The 26,578-nt window shown below is 28.9% G+C and overlaps 4 protein-coding genes across 12 annotated transcripts; 2 read left to right on the top strand and 2 right to left on the bottom strand.

The window, feature by feature from the left end:
- Window positions 1–6,872: 6,872 nt before the first annotated feature.
- Window positions 6,873–8,219, top strand: LOC118070913 (PEST proteolytic signal-containing nuclear protein-like). The gene is made up of 3 exons (XM_035089786.1): window positions 6,873–7,017; window positions 7,661–7,881; window positions 7,964–8,219. The coding sequence occupies exons 1-3, from the start codon at window positions 6,981–6,983 to the stop codon at window positions 8,204–8,206; spliced, it is 501 nt and encodes a 166-aa protein (XP_034945677.1). The 5' UTR covers window positions 6,873–6,980; the 3' UTR covers window positions 8,207–8,219.
- A 618-nt stretch (window positions 8,220–8,837) lies between these two features.
- Window positions 8,838–10,080, bottom strand: RpS26 (ribosomal protein S26). Its single transcript, XM_035089878.1, has 3 exons — window positions 9,974–10,080; window positions 9,108–9,416; window positions 8,838–8,935 (listed from the first exon to the last, which is right to left on the bottom strand). The coding sequence occupies exons 1-3, from the start codon at window positions 9,974–9,976 to the stop codon at window positions 8,897–8,899; spliced, it is 351 nt and encodes a 116-aa protein (XP_034945769.1). The 5' UTR covers window positions 9,977–10,080; the 3' UTR covers window positions 8,838–8,896.
- A 224-nt stretch (window positions 10,081–10,304) lies between these two features.
- Window positions 10,305–11,458, top strand: ave (Protein aveugle). The gene is made up of 3 exons (XM_035089879.1): window positions 10,305–10,527; window positions 10,617–10,730; window positions 10,902–11,458. Exons 1-3 carry the CDS (start codon window positions 10,486–10,488, stop codon window positions 11,076–11,078), a joined length of 333 nt encoding a protein of 110 aa, XP_034945770.1. The 5' UTR covers window positions 10,305–10,485; the 3' UTR covers window positions 11,079–11,458.
- Window positions 11,459–11,921: 463 nt separating this feature from the next.
- On the bottom strand, window positions 11,922–23,280 carry LOC118070963 (RYamide receptor-like). Of its 9 annotated transcripts, XM_035089870.1 has the most exons (11): window positions 19,952–20,554; window positions 19,222–19,762; window positions 17,684–17,811; window positions 16,976–17,178; window positions 16,028–16,176; window positions 14,688–14,809; window positions 13,856–14,070; window positions 13,666–13,766; window positions 13,472–13,562; window positions 12,733–12,854; window positions 11,922–12,255 (listed from the first exon to the last, which is right to left on the bottom strand). In XM_035089870.1, the coding sequence occupies exons 3-11, from the start codon at window positions 17,793–17,795 to the stop codon at window positions 12,000–12,002; spliced, it is 1,371 nt and encodes a 456-aa protein (XP_034945761.1). In that variant the 5' UTR covers window positions 17,796–17,811; window positions 19,222–19,762; window positions 19,952–20,554; the 3' UTR covers window positions 11,922–11,999. The 9 variants fall into 9 exon arrangements, with proteins under 9 accessions (XP_034945761.1, XP_034945758.1, XP_034945759.1 ...); XM_035089867.1 differs by lacking the exons at window positions 19,222–19,762; window positions 19,952–20,554 and adding an exon at window positions 22,834–23,280; XM_035089868.1 differs by lacking the exons at window positions 19,222–19,762; window positions 19,952–20,554 and adding an exon at window positions 22,872–23,280.
- Between the last annotated feature and the right edge of the window lie 3,298 nt (window positions 23,281–26,578).

Here is a 26,578-nt window from a genome sequence, read left to right as displayed (position 1 = left end):
ACCATCATATTAAGATATAAATACATCTTTTCCAAAATATATACAGATACGCAGGTAGTTTCTGAACGTCACCATATTTTCCAAGCAGCAATAGTTTGATAAAACCATTATCTTAAAATCTCCCATGGGATTGGGAATCACGATTTAAAGAGATCCTTACTTCTCTTCTACTTAATAGCGTACGTGCTTGGTGGTCACGAAAGGAAAGAAATATAGAAAGCAAATAAAGAGAAAATAAAGCTAAGAAACAATGCTAAAGATTGGTCCCTTGACTCATTGATACCCAAGAAGACTTTCCAAGAGAAACAAAATAGGGAATGAGAGGTAATATCACCAGTAGATAGTTGTGTAATCTAATCAAATGAAATAAAGGTCGAACTTACAACTGGACGAAGGGGTGGGTTATTTTGAAGAAAGGCATGAGGAGAGGAGCAAGAGGAAGTAGGATGAAGCAAGTATAGGGATTGGCGTAGGAGGGTAAATCAAGAGATAGTCTACGGTCGAGGCTGGTGAACGGATTGGTGAGGGAGAGGCAATGCTAGAGGACTCCCGAGGGTGATAGAAAGTGAGTGAGACATGAACGGGTAAGACAGTGAGGGAAAGAGCGAGAGACGTTCGAGGGTTGTTTGGCGCGAGAGTGGAAGTAGTTTGGTAGGATGAGGCAGCAATCACTGTGAGTGGGCTACATGCGTTTCTCGTGGGTTATCAGGCTGATGAGGCTGTAGAGCTGCTACATGGAATGACCGTGACGAGGGGTACGAAAAGGAAGGTTTATCAGCCTGAGTTTATGTTCTACTCGTGATTCAGAGTAGTACTATGATGAGTGCATGACTAAAGTTCATGTTTTACCATCAAAAATTTTGCTGCCAAATTACTTAAATTGAAACATAATAATCTCTAATTAGTTACATGTAGGAATATAGTTTATGAATAGGCTAATATTTTGGACACGGAACATATTTTAAATGGTTGATATTAGACACTAAGTGTTTTGCTCTTGTTTCATATTGAAGGTTCGCCATATGACGCAAATACACGTCAATCTTTACATTCAGAGACTCACACTCTGTACGTTTTAACCCCGAGAGAACTGGTAATGATACTAGGGGTCTCTTGGACACGACATGTGGCCGTCTCATAGCCGTAACCAAACAATTTGTATTAAAATGAACATTCAGCTCACGGGTATATACGAGTTATTTGGAGAAAATGGAAAAATAAAAATACTCTGATTTTTCGAGTGTTAGAGAGAAACTAGGGTGACTTGTTCAATGGTTGCATTGAAAAATAGGAATGTGATTGATGCAGTTTTATTTTCCACAACCAAATCTGATGGACGTGGACGTAGTGTATGATATGCGACGGATGGACCTGTATATTCTCTGACGAATCGATTGTTTCAAGCATGCGTAATAAAATTTTGTTTATTTTTCATTCATTTTATAATTTTTTTATTCTCAAATATGATTTTATCGATCGTTTGAAGGATTTCAGATACAATCCGACGGCTCATTTGAAATGACGAATGTCAGATATTTTACAGTACAAAGAAAAGTCCAAACAGGTCATTCTCAGTATGTTTGGTAGCCGATTGCGTATCAAGATGGAGAATAAGAGGGGTGTACATTTAAAAAGTCTCGAAGATGACGCATACGCGAACGCGTTATGAAAGATAAAATCAGTTACCAGGTCTCTCGACTGTCGGATCATCGTTAGCTGGGCGCGTTTACTCAGCTCACAAATGGAATGAGAAAAAGTGAGAACGCAGAAAGGGATTTAAGCCGCAGGCTAGTGGTTATAATGCGTGAGAGACAGACAAATCGTGACACGTGCGTGTCAGTGCGATCGATCATCTACAAATCGCGGCCAGACAATAGACCCAAGAAAGTCACTACCAAATTCCTTGATCATACTGGTTAACTGACTTGAAGAGCTATTATTGCCACCCACGAAGAACATGGTGCTTTTGACTTGAATAAGCCTAACTCAACTAAATCCTTTAACTGTCGAGGAAAACTTTTTATCGAATTCGAAATGTCATTTCGAAAATGCCCTAAAAAAATCCACCTTTAAAATACTCTTTTCTTAGAATCTTTTTTTAAACTTAAATCTTTATAAATTATAAACAATCATCTTCTTCTCAAGAGGTTCTTTAAAAATTTAATCCTAATCCAAGTTTAATTTTTCAATCGATATATTAGAGGAATACGTCTTCAATTGGTAGATTTAATCATAAGGAAAAGCTGCATAGATAATTACCTGATTGATGCAATTAGTCTCGAAGAGCGCATAATCGATTAGATTAGTTACTTATAATTGAAACGCATTCGAATGTCTTATTCCCTTCATCCATTATTCCATATTCTGCCGTGATCAATTGCCTGTAAGAAAGGAAATTAATATTTAGAGAGATAAAAAGCATATCATGTAGTAGACTTATCAAATGTGATTAAATCTAACAAAAAAAATAGTTTTTCAAAAAAGAGTTTCAAGCGGAAAGACCTCGACCCAGTCATAAATCCCCCAGGAGACCAAAATCCCAAAAAAAACTGATAAGAATGTATATAAATACGTGGAAAATGGTCTCAAGGGTAAAATCTCGTATAACGATATGGTTTCATAACGTTTCATGGGAAAATTAAATACTGCCTTGTAACCCAAACAAAAGATGCGCTTGATGACGAATAAAAAGAGAAGAAACATCTCATCTTGTTGGCTTGAAAACCTGAGAATAATTCGTTCATCATCATCAAAGCTTAAATCTTCCAAACATCTTAAAAGTTTGTAGTCTTTGAAGATCTGGAATCGACCGTAAAAAGTCTGGGAACATGCCTTCCAGATGAGTCTCGTATCGTGTATCAAAAAGAAGCGACGTCTATTAGTGGGTACCTGAGCGTTTTTAACAGACGACACGTGCCACTTGTGAGTATCTTGTCTTATCGACCGAAAAACAGTGGCTCTGGTTAGTCGCACAGAAATGCTCCCGATATAGTACTTTAGCTACTTTTTTATGGCACCAACTGGTTCCCGCCGGTAAGATTAGTTGAGTAAGAACATTATAATGACTTTTTCCAGCGTCGTCGGATGCTTGAGAATATTTACCTTCTTAGGAAGGGCGGAATCGTTAGCCAGATTTCTTCATTATCTATTCGTCGTTTCCATTAAAAACATCCACTTCATATCTAAATATCTTAAAGTCATCACACTAGCATTTTGAACATGGTGAAAACGTCTCTACATAGTTAATCTCTTCTTTATGTTGATTCAATGATGCTTGTCATATATTATAAACTGAAAAAAAAATAAATATTTCATGTTATACACGCTATTTGACTATTTATATTTCTATGCAAGTATATGACTACTTGTCTGCAGATAAAACACAAGAGCTTATTGCAATAATATTAGCTAGATCATTAAGTATTTTCACACACGTGATATTGCAATTTATAAAAGATGATATCAAGGAATTTAGAGGTTAATATATTGTTGTGTTGCTTTCGACTTTGTAGCTAAAAAGGTTTCTTATTTGATTCAATCGTCGAAGTTGAAAAGTAAGATCAGATGCGTCAATCAAAAAATACGAGCGTGAAGAATCGATTGTCTGAAATAGTCGAGGCCACTTGCCCGTTAATAGTCTGTGTGTGTAACATGTCTATAGTTATATTACAACATATATTGAATATCCAACGTATCCTTACCTGTGTGATGATCGTCGAGAGGCTCTATTATCGCCCGCCACCAAGCAGCCCACTGAATGTCAGCAAGAGAAACGAATGGGATGACATCAAGAACGCATAAACGGACTCCAGCCATTGTGAGCTCCACCCAGGGGATCAAACCCTCTAGGTTTTGGTTTTATATGTGACTAAACCACGTGTGGGCTTGATACAGCTAACATATAGGTGTTTTTAAAAACATTGTCGCGGGAAAACAACCAGGGAATTTATCATGGGAAGCCGTCTCATTCCATTACATTCCAAAAGGTTCAGAATCACCCCTGGTGTGTAAGTTTACTTGTACAATGATGATTCATACGTACTTCTCAGGGGTTAATAAGTGGAGGTTGACGATGTAGAGTCGAGGATTTATACGATGGAAAGCTGAATCGTAAATTACTAGGAAAAAAGAGATAGAAAACAAAGGTGTTACAGACATCACGAGTAAAATATATAAACTGAAGTTATTTAAAGTCAATTGTACCTGAATAGGAGGCTCGATATGCTGTAACAAAAAAGATGAGGGTGTGTGACTGCTGCTTATTGTCAGAACAGTCTAAAAGTCTGCAGGAATGAGACTGCATGGAGACAACTGGACACATTTTTAGATGCAAACTTGATGGCGATAGTATCTCTTTGTTTACAGGGTCCAAACGAGCACCCCTGATGTCTCAGCACACATCTCGCACCATTACTCAGTTTCAGATGTTATAAACACTCGTAGCATGACTACGAGGACGAGAGAGGCCGCCCATCGTGCGTGGGATCTTGCGTAAAAATGAGTTGTGTCAGCGTATGGTCTTGACCTCCCGCATGCTTCTCGTCAATATTGCAAGTCTCTTCTTTACGGCTATTATCGTCGCCAGATTTTTATGAAAAGAAGAATCAACTCAATTTCATTACCTGGAATAATTGATTTAGTAAATTATTGACCAAAAAATAGTGTCGCTTCTTTATAGATTAGCTTCCTCAAAGAAGCAAAAAGAGTAGAAGCGATGAGGTCAACATAATTAAAGTCCCGGAGATCGATTGAATTGCACGAGTGCAGACAATCTAATGATCAGTTTCAGGTATAGGGAGCCTTTGGATTCATTCTTTTCGCTTAGCTCTCAGCGGCACGTGCGAACGGAAATGTAGGGGCTCGAAACGCAGAAACGGGAGGCAGTCATTTGATCATTTGATGGAATTACTCGGGAGGAAAGAGAGCGGCGCCGTGTCTCTCGGGTACGAGTGAGCGTTGCGCCCTGTGGTTACTTCAATTAGGTGAAATCGTGCTTTATCGGCACCGCTACAGCATTTCCAGTCATGAGACTGCAGTAGAGTTGAGAACAGAACAGCGTGTACAAATTTACCGCGGGATACGTGATTCTACCCTCTATATTATCGCTAATCATCTCGAATCGATGACTTCACCCAGAGATAGTTATGAGCATTGAAAACTCATTCGTATCCTGCATGTGTCGCCATATCCAATCATCTTCTGCGTTGTTTCTCTTCACTATCATTGAATTTCTCTGGCAGTCGGTTCGCATCCATTCCACACGCACCCGTAGACTAATAATCACTCATGACAGGATGTACATAGATTAGTTTCTGCTCCTGGGACTCTGCTACGGTCTCACTATCTTCTTATATGCTTGCTATTATCCAGTGAAACTTTAATACCAAGGAGCATATCATGAAAGTCGCTTATCTACGCATTATCCAGAATGTATTTTCTATTACTAAGCATCAACTAATCTTGATCTCTTCAATCCGCAGTCGGCACGTGACACGAAAAAACCGCGGACAGATCTCCTAGAAGGTTAATAGTCATCTGGCGATAATAACCTCGAATACCCTCTTGAAAAAACATTCCACGTACTCTAGTACGTATGGTATGCTTGAACGTGAATACTTGAGAGAAAAGAATATCCATGATTCACCGCGGGTGTTCGTGTCAGTATCAAAATGTGATCCGGGTTTTGAAACATGTTGAAAAAGATTTCAAGTAAAGAACTCATTAACGTCATATACTTCAAACTTGAAAACTCATTTCTGAATTCGTAGAATCTTGTCAGATGGTATATGTTCATTTAGCTAAATAACCGAAAATAAGTCAATGAGTGAAAACATCATATAGAAATATGGAATATGAATTAGTAATTACTAATAATAACATGAAGCGGTGTCAGCTGAACTACTTGGGAAAAAATTAACTTTTTATCAAGTTGATAAGAGTTTTGTAATGGTTTAATTATCTAAAGTAGACTTAAAATTAACTTGAAGATGTAAAAACCCTTTCTACTATATTTAGCTACCTTTTTTTGAGAGAAGGAAATGAGGAAAGCCTGGTTAATATTTTTGATAAGTTGAGATTACAACTTAATTAAATTGAATATATTACAAATAGTCACTGTGAGAACAGTATCATGGATATAAAAAGATAAGAAAACATATCTTTATCAAGTAAGAAGTATTTCAATACATACTATAATATAATATTGTATTATTATACATTATTATATTGTTAGATTGTAAATATTTATAGAAATATAAAAATTAAGTAAAAATACCTGCATTGAATTATTATTCAGGTTGAATTTAATGATAAGCACAGTGAAGAGTTGTAAAATAGTAGATGCTAAAAACAGTAAATAGAATCCATTAATGATTGAAACTCAAAATAAATATTTTCAACAAAAAATTATTTATTTAATCTTACTTGATCCTTCGACAAAATAAATAATATTTCTTCATGCCTTTCTCCAAATACTTTTTACCGCTTTTTTGGCTAAGGAGTAAAGCGTCATACATAATACATCTGGTGTTTTTGTAGTTTACTGAACCTCAGATATATATTCTTACAGAACGCAAATGGATATTAATATTAATCATATATTCATGAGTTCTCTTTTCATTGTAGACATTAAAAAATAATTTTTTACAATTTCTTCAAAAATTTTTGAAATACACGATGCAAATCAACTTTTCTTGTCGAGAGACCGAGCGTCATATTCAGAACAACTGCCGCCATCGTAGAATTTAATTCGGAATTTTCAATCAAAGAACCAACAGTCGATAATTATCGATTGTTGACCATCTATCTTTGATAAAATAGAAATCTATTTACCATTTCTCCGGTTTCTTCATTCTTGTGGTGATTTAGCCTTCTCATGAATTTATATTTTCATAATCAAACGTAACCTGAATCATTTGCAAGCATTCTCTTCGCAAATCGCGTGTGAAAACGAGAGTTCACAATTGAAGAAATCTATAATCATGTCGAGGAGACATCCAGAGAGCAGCTATCGAAAAGGTTTACTTAATTCTATTCGTAATAAAACTACACTGTTACTGTGACATTCACCAATTACTTCCCTTCATTTTTATTATTTATGTAATGTAATTATATTGCACCAACCGTTATCAATATACGTGACACATTTTTCACTCATTTAAATACAATTTCATCGTTTTATATCATCGCTGAATTTTATGGTTCTCAAGGACTTGATGGTCACATTATATAACAATCCTTAATTAATGTTATAATTTTAGCTCATTTGATTGAGATGGAAATCATAATCGCATGAACTTTACAATTATAGAAAATTACTTACAACCAATTAAGAAAATGTTATTTTCTAATGGTGTCATAGTTCATCTATAAAGAAAATAATATTTTTGATAATAAACTTGCTGTTCGAGGTTTGAAGTATCCAAATATTTATATTTACTATCAACTAATAGACTGTTGGAGAAATATATCTTTCACTTAATGTCACATTTGAATATGAATATTAAATTAAGAATACGTATGATTCATTTAATAAGCTAATAATGAAAAAAATGCATTAAAAATTTTTAAGTCATTGTAGGCATGTTGCTTGTAATTTTCTGGTTAATAAATCAGCTTTGTTTAACTTAATCTGAACTTTGCCAGTGTTTGACATTATCAGGGTCAAATACCTACAGAAGAGAGGACAGCAGCGACGAAGACGAGAGGTTGAGAGACAGATCACCTTTGCGATCACATGATAGACATGATAGACATGACAGACAAGAATCATCAAGTTATCTTCCAGGAGATTCTAAGAAACAAAAACTTACTTTTGGTTTTGGAAAGAAACCATCAGCAGACCAGAAAAAAGGACTTCAAATCAAATTCGGATCTTCATCGGTAAGTTTGTTACTTTTCGAATATGCTTCATAATTTAATTGTTACATAAAAATAAGTCTTCTTTAAATTGATATTTTTTTAGAAACCTTCCAGTGCACCTGTAGTACCAACAAAACCAACAGTTGCATCAGTATTTAATGCTGATGAAGATGACGAGCCTGAAGAAATGCCGGCTGAGGCGAGAATGAGAATGAGAAATATAGGAAGAGAAACACCAACATCAGCAGGTCCCAATTCATTTGGCAAAACGAAACAAGGTTTCTGTGATTCAAAGAAAATATTTGAAAAGACGCTTAAGAAAGCCATGGAAGAGGCTAATAAATGATTCTTCAATTTAATATATTTAAAAGTTGTACATTAATTCTTTATGAACGTCAATTGATGCTCCAAAGGCAAAAATCGAATTGTAACGATATATATTAAGAAATATTTAGAGAATGTCAATTTGAGTATTTTTAACTTTACTACAACATTTATAAAATGCATTCTGATTATTGTAATTCAATCTTTCTGCACGGTTCAGTAATTAACGAACTTTCACACATCGACAGCATAATGAATTTACTATTTAGTACGTTTCTAATTAATGGACTTTTAAATTTACAACTTGTTAAGTAAATACTGTTTCATGTTAAATTTATCATGATATCTTTAAAAATGTCTTCAAATACTTTTTTATAATTTTTTTTTGATGTAAAATATTAAAGTTATTAAATAATATTAATGAAGAGGAATAGTTGCAATTATATATTATTTGTAGTAAGACTGAAATATTTCAAATAAAAAATTATCGATCGAGTTCTCCATATTGTTGTTGGATATAATAGCTTTTTTTTACTTTAAATTAAACATCGTTTTTATGTATCAAATCATCGAATTAAAATTGCTCTTTAGTGTTATTTTTCGAGAATAATAGGAAATTTTATCTCTTATTAATGAATCAATCATGGATACTCTTTTATTCTTTTTTATAATTTTATTTATTTTTTTTTAATTAAAAGAAATACATCTTATTTTATTTCCTGTTTTGTTGAGGACCACCTTGGCGCATATCCTGAAAAATAAAATATTGAAATTAAAAACAAATAGTCCAATGTTTAAGCTCAAATCATTCATTTTAACATTTTGTATTTTCTTTTATTATAAGTAAAATGATTAATTGATGATTTTTTGAGTTTATAAGAGAGTAATTGATGGTTCAAATAATTTTTTTCAAATATAATTACCCGGGGGAAGTTACGCTGTGGTGGTGTTCGGATTCGACGATCTGCCTTGGATCTGTTACGTACAACTTTCGAGTGAATAGCACATGATACGCAGTAATGTAATTTTGCGTAAAGTTTTGGGAGCTGGTAAGTATCATAAACACTAGCTTCGTTAATGTCTCTTACAGCAGCTGCTTCAACGATGTTACGAATCACAAATTTTTTGATGGCCTTGTCTTTGGGCACACAACGAGCACAGTTGGTGCAGCGTACAGGATTTACATGACCACGGCCGTGTTTGGCACGTCCACCGTTTCGACGTTTACAAGTCTGAAAAAACAATAAATGTAAATTAATTGTCTGTTTAAATACATATGTGTGGTTTATGAGATTTGTTTCTCATTGAATTAAATTTGACAGATTCATTTGAATCACTCTAACGTTTTCTTGAAGAAAAATTATATCTATTGAATGAATATCTTTGAACTCGTTTCTTAGTTTGGAGCATATTGGCTTGATTAATGAGAAAGCAACCGCCACTTTTTAGGTTATGAATACACTATTGAAGTCATAGAATCTAAAGAAGAAGTTTAAAAAGATAAACAGACGTATATCGACAACAAGTTATATGAAATATGATATTAAAAAATTATTAAATGAATATAAAATAATTTTCACTGATTTTTGATTGAATTAAAGTAAAAACGCCACATGGCTTGTACACTAAATGTCACTTTAGTTAATAAATCGACACAGGAAAAGTTAAATTGGTATTAAAAAAATGGAAATAATCCAACTTATTAACTATTATATTTTCCAAAATAGTAATTAATTAACTTTTTATTTCTCGAATTGTTATTTACAGAGAATAATGATTTTATTATTACCATTTTAGTTTGGTCAACGACGATCGAGAAAGAGAAACCGGAAACACGATTCTGTGCGCATGTCCATGCTAGTCGACATAATGACTGAAAAATAAATTTTTCATTATACGGAGTATCTATGAATATATAACGACAAATATTTTTAATTTTTTTCTGCTTTGAATTAATAGGTACTTGATTAATTTAAATGATTTATTAACAAAATTTTCATTTTGTTTTGGTATAAAAATAACTTTTGTCGGTTATGTAGGAATTATATTTTGTATTTGCCATAAGCAGGTAACCTTTATGACACTGCCCTCTGCCAGAATTTATCAAAGTTATTCAAAATGGACGCATGAAGATGTTTAATAATATGTTTCTGTAAACAAATTCAGCAAGTTGTATAAAAATAGAGGATCAACAAGAAAATAACCACTACCAAATCTGTTTCAATTACAAAATAATTGTACGTCTGCAACTGTAATAATTGAGATTGGTTAATTATTAAATTTTAATAGTAATTAAAATCTATGACAATGGTTGAAGAAGTAACGAGCCCGTATAAATCAAAGGTCAGACTAGTTTGATTGAGATATTCGAGATATTTTTTTGGCTGATCATGAAGAAAAATGCTTTCATTTATTTATGTTTCTTCTTGTAGAATAAAACTGCCAGACCCAGGCCTGTTTATTTATGGAATGTATTGGACGTACAAAAATGGTTGAGACGTCATTGCAGTGATTACTATCAACTTTATCATGAAAAGTTTCTCTACGTAAGTTTATACAATGTAATAAAAATGAAATTATTTTATAGTCAACTATTTGATGCTAATTATTATAGTATTTATCAGATATTATTTATAAGTAGTATGATATCTTTATTTAATAGTAAGTATGATAATATTCCATCGATGTAAAATTGATTAGTGAAATTCAAATTACAGCATGATATAACTGGTCGAGTACTTTTGAGAATCAACGAAAATATTCTTCTTCGATTAGGAATTAATAATGAAGAACATAGAGAATTTATTTGGCGAGAAATAATGAAACTTCATCTAAAAACAGATATTTTAGAACTTCGTGATATAGAACGTAGAAACAATATGAATTATGATTAGGCAAATATTGTTTGTTTTCACGCTATTAATCAATTAAAATTTTTAAATTGGATACAGAGAATAAGGTATTCTGAAAAACTATTATTTACAGTGCTATGGGATGTTTATGAATGATTTTATAAATTATTTATAATTTTTATTTTAAAAAAAATGACTTGATTATTTAATAGCATCTTTCTTCATTAATCTCATTTAATCTTGTTAATTATAAGTCTTTCCGGTTTCTTCCGGTTTCCAATCTATAAGTTGATTCGGTTTCCATTTCTCACTTATTTACTAAATTGATTTTCTTAAAATAAATTTTTTCACATCGCACCTTACTTTTCATATTACACAAGTTTTCAATCATGCTTATTAACTATTTAACACTAGGAAAAATAAGAATTTTATAATTGGAACTATCAACTATTTTAAAAAATATTTTAAATTATTAATTAATTAACATATATACATATTAATTTTCAATACTCTGCTTAACTACTATAATACATGTAATCTTCAAGAAATATTGTTAAATGATATATTTTTGTACGAACTAGTATATTTTTGTTGTAAAAAAATGTATGTTTTTGCTTTATATTAAAGATTTTAATAGAAATATGAAAAATTAAGTACTATATTTAGCACGAAATTAATTAATACATTATAATCTTTTTTTTCTTTTTGTATTTACAAGAATAAAGTAATTCAAATATGTTATTTACTTTTCCACAATTATTTTTGTACATGGAAATATCTTATTTACAATTTTATTTTTTCAATATATGACTAGAATAAGAGTATGCAATTATTCGATACTCACACACCTTACTGTATCAATTACAAAAACATTCACAAAAAGCATACATTTTATCATTTTTTTATTATCATACACGTAATGATTGAATTAAGTTCATCAAATATAGAGTTTTATCAGAGCATTCACAATTCTTCGTGACCATTTCGATTTTGCACATGCTGGTGTTTATTAGAAGAATAAACGTAAAGTTCAGAAGCATATGTTTCATTATCTGTGGAAGTCTGATGGATATTTCGTTGATTACTTTGAGCATTGTTGATATTAATATTACTATTCCTTTCCTGTGTGTGTATACGTGAGGAATCTCGTAGAGAAACGCTTCTACACAAAGGTGCACCTTGTGTATAACTCCTAGATGTTGTTTTCCGCCAGTCGTACCTGAAGTTGAAATGAAATGAAACAGTTATAAAAATTATTTTGCTTTTTTTAGTTCTTGAATGAAAATTACTAAACTGAATTGTTCGTAGAAAATATTTGTAATAATATTTTGTAGAATTAAAAAAGATCTTAAGTTCATAACAAAACAAATAATATAGTTTATAAAAAAAACTTTTTAAATAGAGAAAAAAGTAGTATTATAGGTCACTTTTTGTTTTTATTCAATTACATTCTACTCTGTTAAATTATTATCAATTATCACTTTTCGAAGTTTCTGTTTATTGTCACAAAGTTATTTTTCAATATCTTTGTATATTTGGGTTAGTTGATGGAAGACGCACCGTTCTTGCATAATAAATGAATGGACCATATTAAATATGGGGCCATAATCCTACCTTCTCTTCTAAGTATTTTAATAATATTTCGTAATTTAAATATCGTAAATTTAATATTTAATTAAAATGATATAAAAATTACCGAAGAATATATTTGAATGACGTCCTCGTACTTTGGGTTTTGTCAGTATCAATAGGATTATTTGGTGTCCAATTTTTAGTTTTAAATGGAAACCTTTGTTGAAATTCTCTCTTGAACTTTTCCTAAAAAATTACAAATTTAATTTCATTATTTTGATAGGCATTACTTTGTCAGAATACTAAAAAATGAAAATCTTTTATAAATACTACGGATTCACCATGAGTTAGAAATTATGAATTTTCCTTTAGAAAGTAAGTTCTAATGTATAAATTTTCGCTAATTGTTTTTCATTCTATGAAGTTATTGCCTGTTCTGGTTTTACTTAAACTCTTGACAACTCTCTTGCTAAAATCTAAAGCAAATTACTTTCGTAATTGAATTTATTGTCAAGACATAATAGAACACATGTTATGTCTGTAATTTTAGTCGATTATTCTGATAATTATTAATATACAATATTTTACTGATTCACATTAAAAAAATCATAACTTTCATATCACATAATAGATGTTTTCTTAAAAAATAATCAATAATCACTTCAACAAAATAATACAACTTAAATTTAATTTTAATCCAAAATATTGAAGAGGAGACTTCTTAAAAGATAATCAATAATCACTTCAACAAGATAATACAACTTAAATTTAATTTTAATCCAAAATATTGAAGAGGAGATTATTTTGGATTAATTAACATAAACAGATCAATGAGACGATTCTTGAAATAGGTTGTAACTCACATTGTAAATTCCATAAATGAAAGGATTGTAGCAACTGTTCGACATTGCTAGCCAATCAAAGCAAAACCAAATGATGTTGATATAACGGTATCTAAAATGAATTATTAATTTTCATTGAAAAAATTTTTATTTAAATTGCAATGGAGAACGCTCTTTTTCATCTATTAATATAATTTCAGAAGCAATTTACTTACTCATTTATTTCTGGATAAGTGTATTGAAAAACATTATACGTCTGAAGTGGAAGCCAGCAGATTGCAAATAGTGCAACTACTATTACCAACATTTTAATTACCTGAAAGTAAAAATGATATTTAATCAATATATATATATATATATATAATCAATATAATGATATTAAATTAAAACATCATAAATGATTACCTTTTTTTTATTTTTCATGAGATTAGCATCACGTGAGTCTTGAGCATTTCCTGGAGTTTTATTACCCCAAAGTCTGAATGCCATGCGTGTATACACGCAGGATATTATTGAAAGAGGAGTTAAATACTGTAAAAAACCAAGTAATGCTCTGTAAATGAGCATTGATTTTTCAGATAAGTTTTCGTTTTGGCAGAAAGGTTTCAAATGAATTCTACCTGTTTGAGAATAAAAACAATTATCATTAAAATTGTTATTATTAGAGTAATTGTAGTTTCACTAAGTGATGTAATAATAAGTTAAGGTAACTAATCAAAAGCTCTTTTTTGTTAGTAACAGCGTTCTAGTTCCAATTATGAAAATGTTCATTCAAATATTATGTAATCACAACGTGTGAATTCATCATGTAGAAAGACGTAGAGACGTGAAATACTGTTGACATAATTATTTCAAAGTTGTCATGTTTTTTTTTTTTCACAATAATCTTTAATTTAAATTTATTAATAACATGACGTTGTTAATTGTATCAGGTTTAATTTGTTGTTTAACTTGGTTTATTGATAAAATTTCAAAGGAAAATAAATGTAGAGATATTTATCAATATTTCAATCATAGCATAAATTGAATTTAAACTATTCATAATAATGACAGTAAAATATTTTTATTAATTTTGTATTAAATGCATTGACAAAATTCTATTGTAGAAGGGAATGCTATTGAATAAAATAAAGTCAGAGTATAAAGAAATAATTTTAAAAATATTTTGATATAAATTTCAATATATTATCTGTCGAATAGGATTGATATAAATGATCTTGACAAATATTCAACTTACCACCGATATTTTCAGGAACGTCGATAACTCGTAAAGCAGCTGCCATCGGTGCCGCAAGAATCGCACTTAATAGCCAAATCCCAGCGATGATCGTCTTTGCACGTAGTTTGCTTGGTCGTGCACTGAAATAATATGTTAATGAGTGTTCGAAAGGAAAAGCTTTGATCAATCATCTTATATTAATTAGGACGGAATCTTTTAAAAAAGATCAAAAGCAGTTAACTACTTATTTTTTTTTTTAAATATTCTCCAATAACCTCAATTATTTAAAGAAAATAATTTTTATCGATATTCTTCTGAATTAATTGCCAATCGAGAAAATTTAATTGCTTACTCAATCTTTTTTAAATTTAAAAAGTAAAGTATGAATGATTGACAACAATTTTTATAATTCATTCGTTTTCATACTATTTATTAATAATTTTCACTTATTATTTCATTGCTATCTCAAAAGAACAATTAAAATGTCAAAGGACCCTAACTTTTTACAAGTTCTTATATTCAATTAATTAAGATTGATGTATTTTTCTATAATTAAAAGTAATTGTTTCATTAAAAAATTAGAACAATTGATGATAGTTTTTTCTAAGAAAATATTTGATAATCAATAGTAAGTTTTTGATGAATAGTCAAAAGTATGTAGTACATGTTGCATGTCAATCACTGATGATAGATTGAATTAGCCCATGATTTAACTGATTTTTTATTATTAACCAATTTTACACGTCAATATTGATTGAATTAATAAGTTAATTATATAATTATACGTTATAAGTATCTAGTATTGTCACGTGAAATCAATATCAGAAGAAAACATTTGAACAAATAATAAATATATTTATTTGAGTGTTTACTCGAAGACGTAATATTAAATCAAATACTTTAACACTTAGCAAAATATTACTTCTTGAATTGATATATTGAAACGTTCAACTTAAAAAGTTTTTTAACTCGAGTGATGAATATTAGAGACAATAGAATGAATTCTGCTATCAGCAAAGAAGAAAATAACAGTATATTAATTAAAAGAAAAGTTTTATTAATTACAGTTTTACTATTATGTAATAAGAATAATGATATTGTCAATAATGACATGAAATCAAATGGTTAAAGGTCTCAGAACGATCGCCAGTTGCAGACTTTTACGAGGATACAACGAAAAATATAAAAAAATCATAAAAGATCAAAGATGATGAAATTTTAAATTAGTAGTATAATAATTTAATTTATTCAAATAAAGGTTTCAATTATTTTAATGAATTCTGAATTGCAAAACGAATCTTTTTAAAAAATATTTAATTTTTGTTTTTTTCTTTGACTACGTTTCTACAATTTCATACCTCAAAGGGTTAAGTATTGCACGATGTCGATCTACTGCAATTGCCGTCAGAGTAAATACAGAAACATTTACACAAAGTACTTGCACAAATGGACAAAAAGCACACATAAAATGCGGTAAATTCCAGCGTTGAAGTAATGCTGCTTGAAACTATGAAAAAAAATTCTGAATTATTCAAGTGGCAAAAATATCCACAACATCAACTTTTCAAAAATTCCAAAGAAGATAGACTGCATGAAAATTAGAGTATTTGTACATTTCGTGAAACATTAGTCCGATTTAAAAGCAAATTAAACAAATATTATTGTAGGAAAAAACTGTAATTTATTTTCCGAAAGGATTTTGAATAGTAATCTCTCTACTTTAAGTTCTTTTTTTCTTCAAATTCTTTTATTTCTGTTTTCAGAAATTTCTCTTTTTAGAGAGAAAAATGGTTTATGCATTTTTCTAGTGATTTGTGGTTCAATCTTTGGCCAAATTTTTTTTATTTTTTAAATGTATATATTTTATTAAAAAATAATCAGACTGAAAAGATATTTCACAGTTTTTTTTAGAACCTGGTTCGATTTGATTAATTTAAAAAATTTTTTCATGTAATTGAATGATACAAATGACAAAAAAAAACACTAATATTTAACTTTTAACTATTCTCACTAATTTTTCGACTACATAAACGAAATCTAATAGAGGGTTTTTGAATAACTTTTTTTTTAAAGCATTGAAATATGGTTTAGCTATTCGTGGAGTTTTTCTTTAGTAATTTCATTTAAATTGAAAAAAAAATAATTTTAACAAATATTCCAATTAGAAAAAATTTAATTTTGACATCATATTTTTATTCGTTTGTTGTTCTATACAGCTATTTTTATTTTTGATTTAAGCTACAAAAAATTTTATGCAATTTATCTCTGAAATTCTTTATTCAAAAAATTGATTTAATTCAACATACTTGGAATGGTATCACAAATAGACCAATGACAATGTCAGCAAGAGCAAGGTTAGCAATGAACGAATTGGTAACACTTTGCATTCTCCTAGAAGTAGCAATGATCCACATCACAAGGGAATTGCCCACAACAGCAAGTACAGATATGCTTCCATAGCAGATACTAAGGAGGAATATAATGCCAACAGGAACATCGTACAGGCTGTCTATAATCAGATAGATTAGAATAAAAATAAAATATTCATGATTTTGTTAAACATGTTGTAGAATTATTCTGTTTGTTCTTTATTTATCATTTGTATGTTTTATGTAAGCATTCAGTTTGATCAGATATTTCGAACATAAAGAATATTGGCCTAGACATCACATCCCTTCGTTTCCATTTCATCATTTTCGTTTTATAGTTTAAGAAAAATGATAATGGATGATAGTGGATTCAAAGGATCTTGAAAATATGAGGTAATTTGTAAGAACAAAGCCTGAAGATAACTCGTATTTTCTTTCTGCACCAATCCGGTGATAATGCATTGATAATATTTTTTACATCGTTTGCTAAGCGAAAAATGTGCTGGATAAAATGTGTGGTATGAAACTCGAGGGTGAATATTATGGTTATCTCATCAGCTTAAATATTGGTTGAATAATTTGAATTTTCAAGATACTGTTGAAGAAGTAATTGAGTTAGATAGTCGTTTGCATACTATCACTTACCAAAGTCTTCATATAATGTATCGTTCTCAGTGAATTCGTAAGTCATGTTGGTCATTGATGGCCATGGTGGCTCAATACTTTCATCCTCGGAGTACCACGAAATGTTGGTCATGCTGAGGAATGGTGATCTAAAAAAAAAATAAAATAAAATTTTTATATGGATATATCTGCTTACATATTTACTTGTAAATTTTGTGTTAGATTATTGATGATTTCCAGAAGGGTCATAAAAGTTTTGAGACTTATTGAGACTTTTGGATTTATATGGCTTGACTTCTTGATTAATAGTTTGTAAATTTTTTCGGTGCAGAAATTTTTATCATTTACGAATATTATTTTTAGGGATTTAACGGTGTTTTTCTTTCTCCAACATTTGACCTAGGAAATTCTGAAGGCCAGATAGTGGACACAGACCTTTTTTTACCAGTAAATTTACATTATTCATTCACTGTCAACAGTCTTTAATGTTTTGTTTTTTGAATTTATAAGTTAAAAGAAGCAAGAATTATTTTATTTAAATGGATTAGATTTCTAAAAGTTGATTATACATATCAAATTTGCCATTATATATAATTTCTGGATGTGGAGTCCAATATAATAGTTTTTGAGTGGACTTCTGTATGTGGGTGTGTTCGTATGTGCGTTCGGAATTATTTCTCGCTTCGATTATCTCGAGAACAAAACATGATATCAACGTGGGAACAATTGCATTCGAAACATAATTACGCAAATTAAAACTGATTAAGTTTTCAGCAAAACCAGTCTAGCTATTTTTAATGCAGAATCAAAAAACTGAAAGAAATAGTAAACTAGCTAAATTTTATCATTTTTTCCCCAGATCACTGGAGAGTACTGATATTTTTATTTTATTTTTAAGTTAAAAATCTTTCTCGGCATTACTTCTAACAACCAATCAACACTTAAATTATGACGATAACCGGTCATGCCTTTTTTTAAGAAAGAATCACATTTCACCTATTATAGAGAAATACTTTTTTTTCAATTATTACAAATAAGTTAATGATAATAGTAGAGTAAACAATAGTTAGCTCTTTTTGCGACAAATATAAAGATGATAGAAATAAAATATGTTTTACTCTAACTGCTTTTTCTTCTGATTATTATTATTATTATTATTCTTATTATTGTTATTAATTTAATAATGTTCATAATGATGATAACTACGTATAGAAAAACACTCTTCCCATTCTACTGAGAAAATCAATCTAAATTCTTTCAGGTAAGTATAGTCATCATTAAAGTACTGATTAGATTAAAACAAATAACAACATTCTTCGTTTTTCAAAAACTTTTTTCTCAAAAATACATATCATGAATTCCCTTGTATATCTCAATATATCTCATCAACTTGTGAATTTTGAAGTCAATATCTTATATAAAAATTACTTATATTTCGTTTTTCACTTCAATTCTTTTTATTCAACCAGTTTTCGAGCGAAAATTTTTATCAAAAGTGAAAATAAAAATTCATCTAATAAATAAACAATTTTTTTTTCTCACATAGTGTTGTAATTTACCTCAAAAAGCAAAGCAATTTTTTCAAGCGAAAAATTAAATGTTGACAATAAGTTAATATTGATAACCATATTGTCCATAATTTATTTTCTGCTACTACGCCAGATCAATTTACATAAAATTATCTTGAAGGTTTTTTTTCAGAGATAACTCGTTCAGTAAAGTCAACCATCAGTTAGAAATATTTCACAGATAAAATTAGATATTCAAATTATTCTGGTGAGTTTATCTATGATGTGAATAAAATAAAAACTGTTGAGAACTTGGCTTGATTTGCAGAGATTTTAAAGTAGTTTTTCGTTATTGTATTCTTGAAATGACGTTGTAAGTAACTTAAGCACCTCAAGACCGATTTATTCGTATTAATCATGGCTTTCTATATAATCCAGACGGTAACTTTGTAACTTAAATTTTATATAACTCTCGTATCTTGTTCGCGACGCGACCCATGTCTAGACGATTAATCGTAAGGTAAAGCTCGGAAATCCATGCCTATTCTTCATAAGGAATAAGAAAAAATACACATTCGAGAAAATTAGAAATCTGTTGGGAATAAAAAGCACAAAATGTATCACATTTTAGTGATACAAATGATAGCGATATTTAATTCTATTCTACTAAATTTCCTGTACAGAATATTTTGATTATTTAAATTGCTGTAACGTTCGCAAATGGAGATGCTTTTAAGCAAAAAAAAATTACCTGCTGAATTTCATGAAAAATTTTAATTACCTTATGTTTAAATAAAATTGAGCAATAAATAACCATGATTGTGCTTTTGTAAATGAATAGTCGAGAAAAAAACTGGCAGATTTTTTTTTCTTTCAGTATAGTTAACAGTTAATAATGAGTCTTAACGTTGTCACAATAATAAGAAATGATAAGGCTTAGTACGTCGATCTAACTGACGACCAAAGAGATAATAAGCAACAGCTCGTTTTCGAATTAATCTTCCTGATAGACGCTAACATTAATCAGCGGACCTTATCTACCAGGACTTGTACAAACTTCGGTAGATTTAGCAAACCAAGAAACAAAAAAGCAAACGTTATTGAAAGCATATTATTGTTCTTCTTGAAATCAATAAAGTTACTTTAGTGAAATTTCATCGAGATTTCACGAACATTCTAAAGTAAACTAACTTTAATCTTTTCCATCAGTTTAATTTTTTTTAATTTGATTCTCTAATTTGTTTGCTCTTTTTATTATCATTCTTTTTAATATAAATAATTATTATAATGAATATTTATTCTTTCAACAACCAAAGCCACTAATTAATCCATGATTTGATAAAATTTTGACCACTTTATAGATAATATTTTTTTGTAATGTAAAACTTTATCCTGATGAGTAATAACACTTTAAAAATCCAAACAGTTGAATTTATGTTAATATTCCATTTGATATTTAATAGTTAAATCCTCCTGTTTTTAACAATGTCAATTATAATGATATGCATGCATGTTCTATTAATAATTTATGGAAACTTTGTTCAAGTACTCTAGTAGTATTAAAATTAAACTCTGATTTACTTTGATGAAGTATGTAACTATTAAACTATTGGTATATTCGTACAAATATTACTTACTCACGGATGAGTAAAAGTTATGTGAGTACAAAACTTGTTGACATTAAATTAGAAAATCAAAACAGTTTCACTAAGCTTTAAATCCAAAGTTTTCTTGATCCATATGAAAACCGATAGAGAAATTAATTTACTGATACTGATTTTAGATTCAAAACTAGAATGAATACTTAACTTAAAACTAAATTATTACGAAAAAATCGCTTCATTATAATTTAAAAATCTAACATCATCATTATTATTGTTGAGACGTTTTTTGAATACAGTTTACCATCAACTTCTGGTTTTTATTGACACATAAGGTATCTATTCACTAATGTATCATTGTTCTGATAATTGTATAAGTATTTGTATGAGTACGTAAATTCATCTTACCTACAGTATCACTCAAAAATATTTTGACATTTACATTTCCCTAAATTGCTTATTGCCATGGATGGAATTTGCTCCTCTTTTACACTCAGACTACATATTAAATTTATTACATCTCTCGTAGGAAGTATAATAAATTTTTTGCTGTAACTTTCAATGAAATATTTCACATTGTTCAGTAAAGTGTAGATTGAATTTAAAAAAAAAAAAAAAACTTTTAGACGTTACTGTATGAATAAACGCGTTCGATTAAAACATATTTTTTGATAGATAAGTCGATATGTTTTTAATAAATTTAATTAATTACTCAGTATTGCGTTATGAAGTAATCTAGAGAAATTTTTATCAACAAATATGAAGATGAGAATTGATTTGAATAAGTTTTCATCGATAAGAAAAATCATTATGAAATGAAATCTCTTGAGCTTTAAAGTTGATCGTAAAGTAAAAGTAGAATCAAATTTATTATGGACGGAATGGAAATAAATTAAAGAACATCTTTTAGATTAATTTAGAATTTTAAAAAATTCTCAGTTCCTTCATTAAAAGCGTGCTTTCCAGAAATGTGATATTTATTGACTGTTTCTATTTTAACTGGTTCAGTTAATACTGGTTTCGTTTATTCAGTTACTTTACAAATGTAGAGTAGCATACATTATGAATAATTTTCAAGGTGAAGATAATTTACGATATTTGATAGTTAAAAAAATCAATCTCTGAAATTGCTTTGAGACATTTTTTTCTTTTAGTTTAATTATTCACGGGTTTCATATTGCACTTTCGCATTATACTTGCAATATTGCTACTCTTTCAAAAAATTTTATTTGATTCATTAGTACAGCAATTTTTCTTTAGAAGTTTATTTATTACTTGAAAAATTTCTCGACTCTTATTATTGTCACTAAAATTGTTAGTAACAGTTCATACTTAGCGTAAACATATCCATATTATTACAAGATTATCACATTGGTATGTTTGCTATACAAAGGAATCGTTCATTGAAATGCAAGTTTAATTTGTGATAAAATAGATATATCACTTCTCTCCCAGAAAAAAAATAAATAAAAAATTAATTTTTTCGATTATCCAACTTCCTTCGTTAATTGTTTATAAAATTTTTTACTAATTCACAAACACGAGAAAATAAAGTTGAGATACTTTTTTTAGCGATTTTTTTTATCGTCTGGAGTATTTGAAACATCTCAATTATTAAATCTTCATAAAATATGTACAATAATTTTTGAGTAATCTCATGATTGCTTTAGTTAAGTTTCAATTATTTACACATTAAGTTTAATTTATTTACATATATATTAGTTTAAAGGATAAATATTATAAGAATGCTTGAATTTTACAATTAAATTGTTGCATTTTGATGACAAGAAGAAGGATAAATTCTTCATTACGTAACTTCCATGACATTGAATGAAACTTTTTAAGTTTGGCTAACTTCTCAAAAAAATTACTTGATTTAACTCTATTCTTTAACAACATTTCGAGCACTTAAGCTACTTAATATTTCAGCGCATTAAAATTCTCCACCAATGAAAACATTTTCTAAAATAAAATGTTTTTCAGTTCGTCAAGGGGATAATTAAATCATCCATTACAAAAATATTACTAGATTTAAAGAATTAAAAGGGAAAAAATGCATTACCATGTAATTCTTAATGCTATTATTTCAGTACTTTGTACCTCTTTGATCAGGTTTCAAGGTTCACTCATTTTAATCAACTCAAATTTTTTGACCATTTTTTCTCACTTATGCTTTTTCCAAACTTCACATCATTAATTTCTCTAAATCGTAAATTTTTTGTCTCAAAAAAAAAAAAAACATCACTCAGTCATAATTAACTCATTTGTTTATTAACAATGCTTTTTTATTAATAATTTTAACACTTCATTTTTCAATATACACACCACGAGATTCTTCAAATATATGAATTCTTTTTGTTTGAATGATAAGTTTCTAATACTCTGAGGGAATCATATGAATTTTCAAATAACATCCGCGCGATACGAGAAGCGGCAACTAAATGTAGTAGTTTTTACGCGGGGACAGCAAGTATTGGAAAGCCTGCGCTTGCGGATTGTCGTGGCTTTGCGCTTGTCCTGCCAATATGTTGAATAAGTGTCTATCGAGTGAAACTTAGAATCGGTGAATATAAAATTGTTTTTATAAAAGCGTTGGAAAATAGAATCAACTATCGCGCTATTAGCATATCTATTTCAATCAATTGGTTGATTACCTCCATCAATAATTGTCATCAATTAATTTTTCTGCAAAAAAAGCAAACCTCTATTATGATTTAAAGAGTTGTTCCTTATGCTGTGCACTTATTTATTTATTTATGTTTGATTCATTAAATATCCCGTACGAAAAGAAATATTATTTCAAAATATATTGGAAATATTTATATTTACCGTTAAAATATATTTTATTATATTTTCATTTATAGATAAAAATATATTTATCATGCATGTATTTGGTAAGATATGATCTTGGAGTATATTCAGAATACATGACTTTCTGCCAAAAATATATTAAGATTATATTCTATATAGTAAAAATATATTTTTAGGATTTATTTTTTCCACAAAAAATTTTATGCTATTCAAAATATTAATAGAGAATCAATAAAAATTTTTATGATTTCATTTATCGTAATTATTCTTAATTATAATAAATTGTATTGTTTATAAATACTATTGAAATATTTTTTAATATTTAGTTATGAATTAGTGCGTGTAGCTTATGCTTATGAGAATCGAGTGTTGTTTGTTTTATTTATTTATTTATTGTATTTTCATCTTCGATTTATGACATATATTATTATATAATAAAAATTTTTGTAATTTGTCATTTTTGAAAATAAATATATATTGAGCATTTATTTTAATTATATCCCTAGTTAGAGCCAAGTGTTTTACAACATTTCCTCCTTATCCTTACGCTCATTCCCTGTAGGTTCTCCTCCTCCCTCTACAGGCTCACCACTTCCATTCTACCCGATAAACTATTACTCACATAGTCCTATCAGGTTGCGTCTGTAGACGACTTACACCTCAATCATTGTATCACATTTGCACGAAGACACAGAGAAACTGCAGTCAACCTATGTCGATACAACCGGCTCTCCGAAGACATCCTCCCGCTCAGGATGGCCAGAGAAAAATCACATAAATGATTTTTTGATTCTTTAAATATAAATAAAATAATATTTAATCGTTTGTCATCACTATTATTTAATTCTTTTAAATATTTTTATCTTCAAGTATTTTTAAGAATGTTTCTTTTATATTAATGTTGATGATAAAATAAACAATGTTTGCTTTTTTTACGTTTTTTCAATTTTACATGAATAAATTTATTGGTTAAAATGATTTAATTAGCAATAAAACTTTTGGAAATGCGAACTTTCTTCTGCCTCATTCAAGCTCGCAAATATATCATCTTTTTTAAATTGGATACAAGACTGCATACAAATATGAATGCATCATTAATAGGCTTACTCGGATAACATTGAAGAAACCATATGGCGATTTGTTAGCTCACAGAAATTCGAATGTTCAATTGAGAGGAAATTTTATTATTGAAAACGAAAATGATTATTATGCTTTAATCGATAGTATGATAATAGAATAAAATATATAGTAATAATTTTATTAATGTACATTTTATACTAAGCAGATTGATTGTAAATTAATTATCAATATTTCTGATTGTTTTTGTATCAAAATGTCAATATATGTGTATTATGTAGTCTATAACATCAAAATATTTGATATGAGTTTCAATTAAAGTTTTGCAATTTTATCGTTTCATTAAATATAGTTTATATTCGAAAATTGTTCTTGTTATTTTTGAAATAATTTTAATTTAAAAATTTATTATTATTTATTATTAAAATGTTTTATTACAACTTTAAGAACAATACAATTTATAGAACAAAAGGAGAGAAATATAATTTATAAGTTTCATTTTAATTAAACTTTTCTACTAATTTATAATTTAAAATATCATTTTTTAATATTCAATTGTTTATAAGAACTTTTTTTACATAGCCTACCTAAGGAAGCAATTTTTTAAAAAAAAAAGTTTGAAAAATAATTTTTTAGAAACACCTAAAGCTTAATTTGCATCTTTTATATTGTAAAGTTAAGTAAATAATGTATAATTGAAAATTTTAACTTTTTATTAAAAAAAAATACCCATCAACGTTATGAGGTGAAAAATGAATATGCATAATTTGTACATTCAACACCTTAATGAAAATAACTTCCCACTGGGAAGTTAAAAATGACAAGATAATTTGATTTTATGAAGAATTCATTAATTCGTTGAATACAACTACATTGACATTTCTAGCAAATAATAGTGAAATTTCTTGTTTATTATTCACAGTAATTGAGGTATTTAAAATAATTATAATTCAATCAGAGAAATTGAATTCACAATTGTATTTAATAACATATGGAAAATAACTTATTTATAAATCATTTCGAGTGAATAGGCAAATTTAATTAATTCAAAGTAAAGCAACTTCACAGGTATTAGTAATACTATTGTAACCAAAAGCACGGCTATTGACATCTTCAATGTTATATTCATGAACTCAAATAAAATAGAATATCAGTAACTAGTGATTAAACTTTAATATATTGAATTCTTTTTTTTAATATTATTGAATTCTTTCCAATGGAGAACAATTCATCATAGACATATATGAATGAAGCCAGCAGTGAAAACTTCTTTGCGTCGTTAATGCTGTTTTGGTCATTTTCTATTTTTTTTTCATTTATAAGTTGAATGGATAAAAAAAATGTTATTTTCTTCGAATTTATTAAGTTTTTCTTTTATTTTGAAAATTTATGTAGATATATATAAGATATTATCTGTTAGTAACTTAAATATATCTTTTTTATTACTGGGATATATATTCTGGATATATAAAAATCAGCTAAAAGTATAATATCCCAAATATATCTCGCATACATTTTTTTGCATCTGGATATATCTTAGACCTATTTTTGATATATTTCATATATCTCTCAGATACATTGGATTTCCGTGTGGGTAGGTAGTTAAAAAAGTATGAATATTGATGTTGTTTGCTATCTAGAGACAATTCATTGTTGACTTAAGAATCTTGACAAACATAAATTTTTTGTCGTAAATAAAGACAAATTACTATTCCATACTCATCATCAACAATTTCTTATATTTGTAAGTAATTGTCTATTGTCCTGTTGCATAAAGTGGAAGATAGGTACTGTATAAAAATTCGCGAGGGTTTTCGTACACTTGGCTTCTTAGGCTTTGTTATCATCATCTACCTATAATAAATTCCTAAAACAGTCTTAGAAGGTTTACGTGCCGCAGGCTTTCATATGAATAACAT

This window comes from Chelonus insularis, unplaced genomic scaffold, assembly GCF_013357705.1.
Source record: "Chelonus insularis isolate UGA/USDA-ARS -01 unplaced genomic scaffold, ASM1335770v1 contig_70_pilon, whole genome shotgun sequence".
NCBI classification, from domain to species: domain Eukaryota; kingdom Metazoa; phylum Arthropoda; class Insecta; order Hymenoptera; family Braconidae; genus Chelonus; species Chelonus insularis.
The sequence above is the reverse complement of the archived record's forward strand: the minus strand, read 5'-3'. Positions and strand labels throughout refer to the sequence as shown.

What these genes read in the sequence shown, in the direction of transcription:
- ave (XM_035089879.1), top strand. Translation starts at nt 10,486, where the DNA reads ATGACAATGGTTGAAGAAGTAACGAGCCCGTATAAATCAAAG. An exon ending in CGAGCCCGTATAAATCAAAG is followed by an intron (nt 10,528 to 10,616) that starts GTCAGACTAGTT and finishes TTCTTCTTGTAG; the next exon opens with AATAAAACTGCCAGACCCAG. An exon ending in ATCATGAAAAGTTTCTCTAC is followed by an intron (nt 10,731 to 10,901) that starts GTAAGTTTATAC and finishes TTCAAATTACAG; the next exon opens with CATGATATAACTGGTCGAGT.
- RpS26 (XM_035089878.1), bottom strand. An exon ending in CACAGCGTAACTTCCCCCGG is followed by an intron (nt 8,936 to 9,107) that starts GTAATTATATTT and finishes TTTATTTTTCAG; the next exon opens with GATATGCGCCAAGGTGGTCC.
- LOC118070963 (XM_035089867.1), bottom strand. Translation starts at nt 17,795, where the DNA reads ATGACCAACATTTCGTGGTACTCCGAGGATGAAAGTATTGAGCCACCA. An exon ending in TACATTATATGAAGACTTTG is followed by an intron (nt 17,179 to 17,683) that starts GTAAGTGATAGT and finishes ATCTGATTATAG; the next exon opens with ACAGCCTGTACGATGTTCCT. An exon ending in TCATTTATGGAATTTACAAT is followed by an intron (nt 12,855 to 13,471) that starts GTGAGTTACAAC and finishes GTAATTTTTTAG; the next exon opens with GAAAAGTTCAAGAGAGAATT.
- LOC118070913 (XM_035089786.1), top strand. Translation starts at nt 6,981, where the DNA reads ATGTCGAGGAGACATCCAGAGAGCAGCTATCGAAAAG. An exon ending in AGAGAGCAGCTATCGAAAAG is followed by an intron (nt 7,018 to 7,660) that starts GTTTACTTAATT and finishes TGACATTATCAG; the next exon opens with GGTCAAATACCTACAGAAGA. An exon ending in TCAAATTCGGATCTTCATCG is followed by an intron (nt 7,882 to 7,963) that starts GTAAGTTTGTTA and finishes ATATTTTTTTAG; the next exon opens with AAACCTTCCAGTGCACCTGT.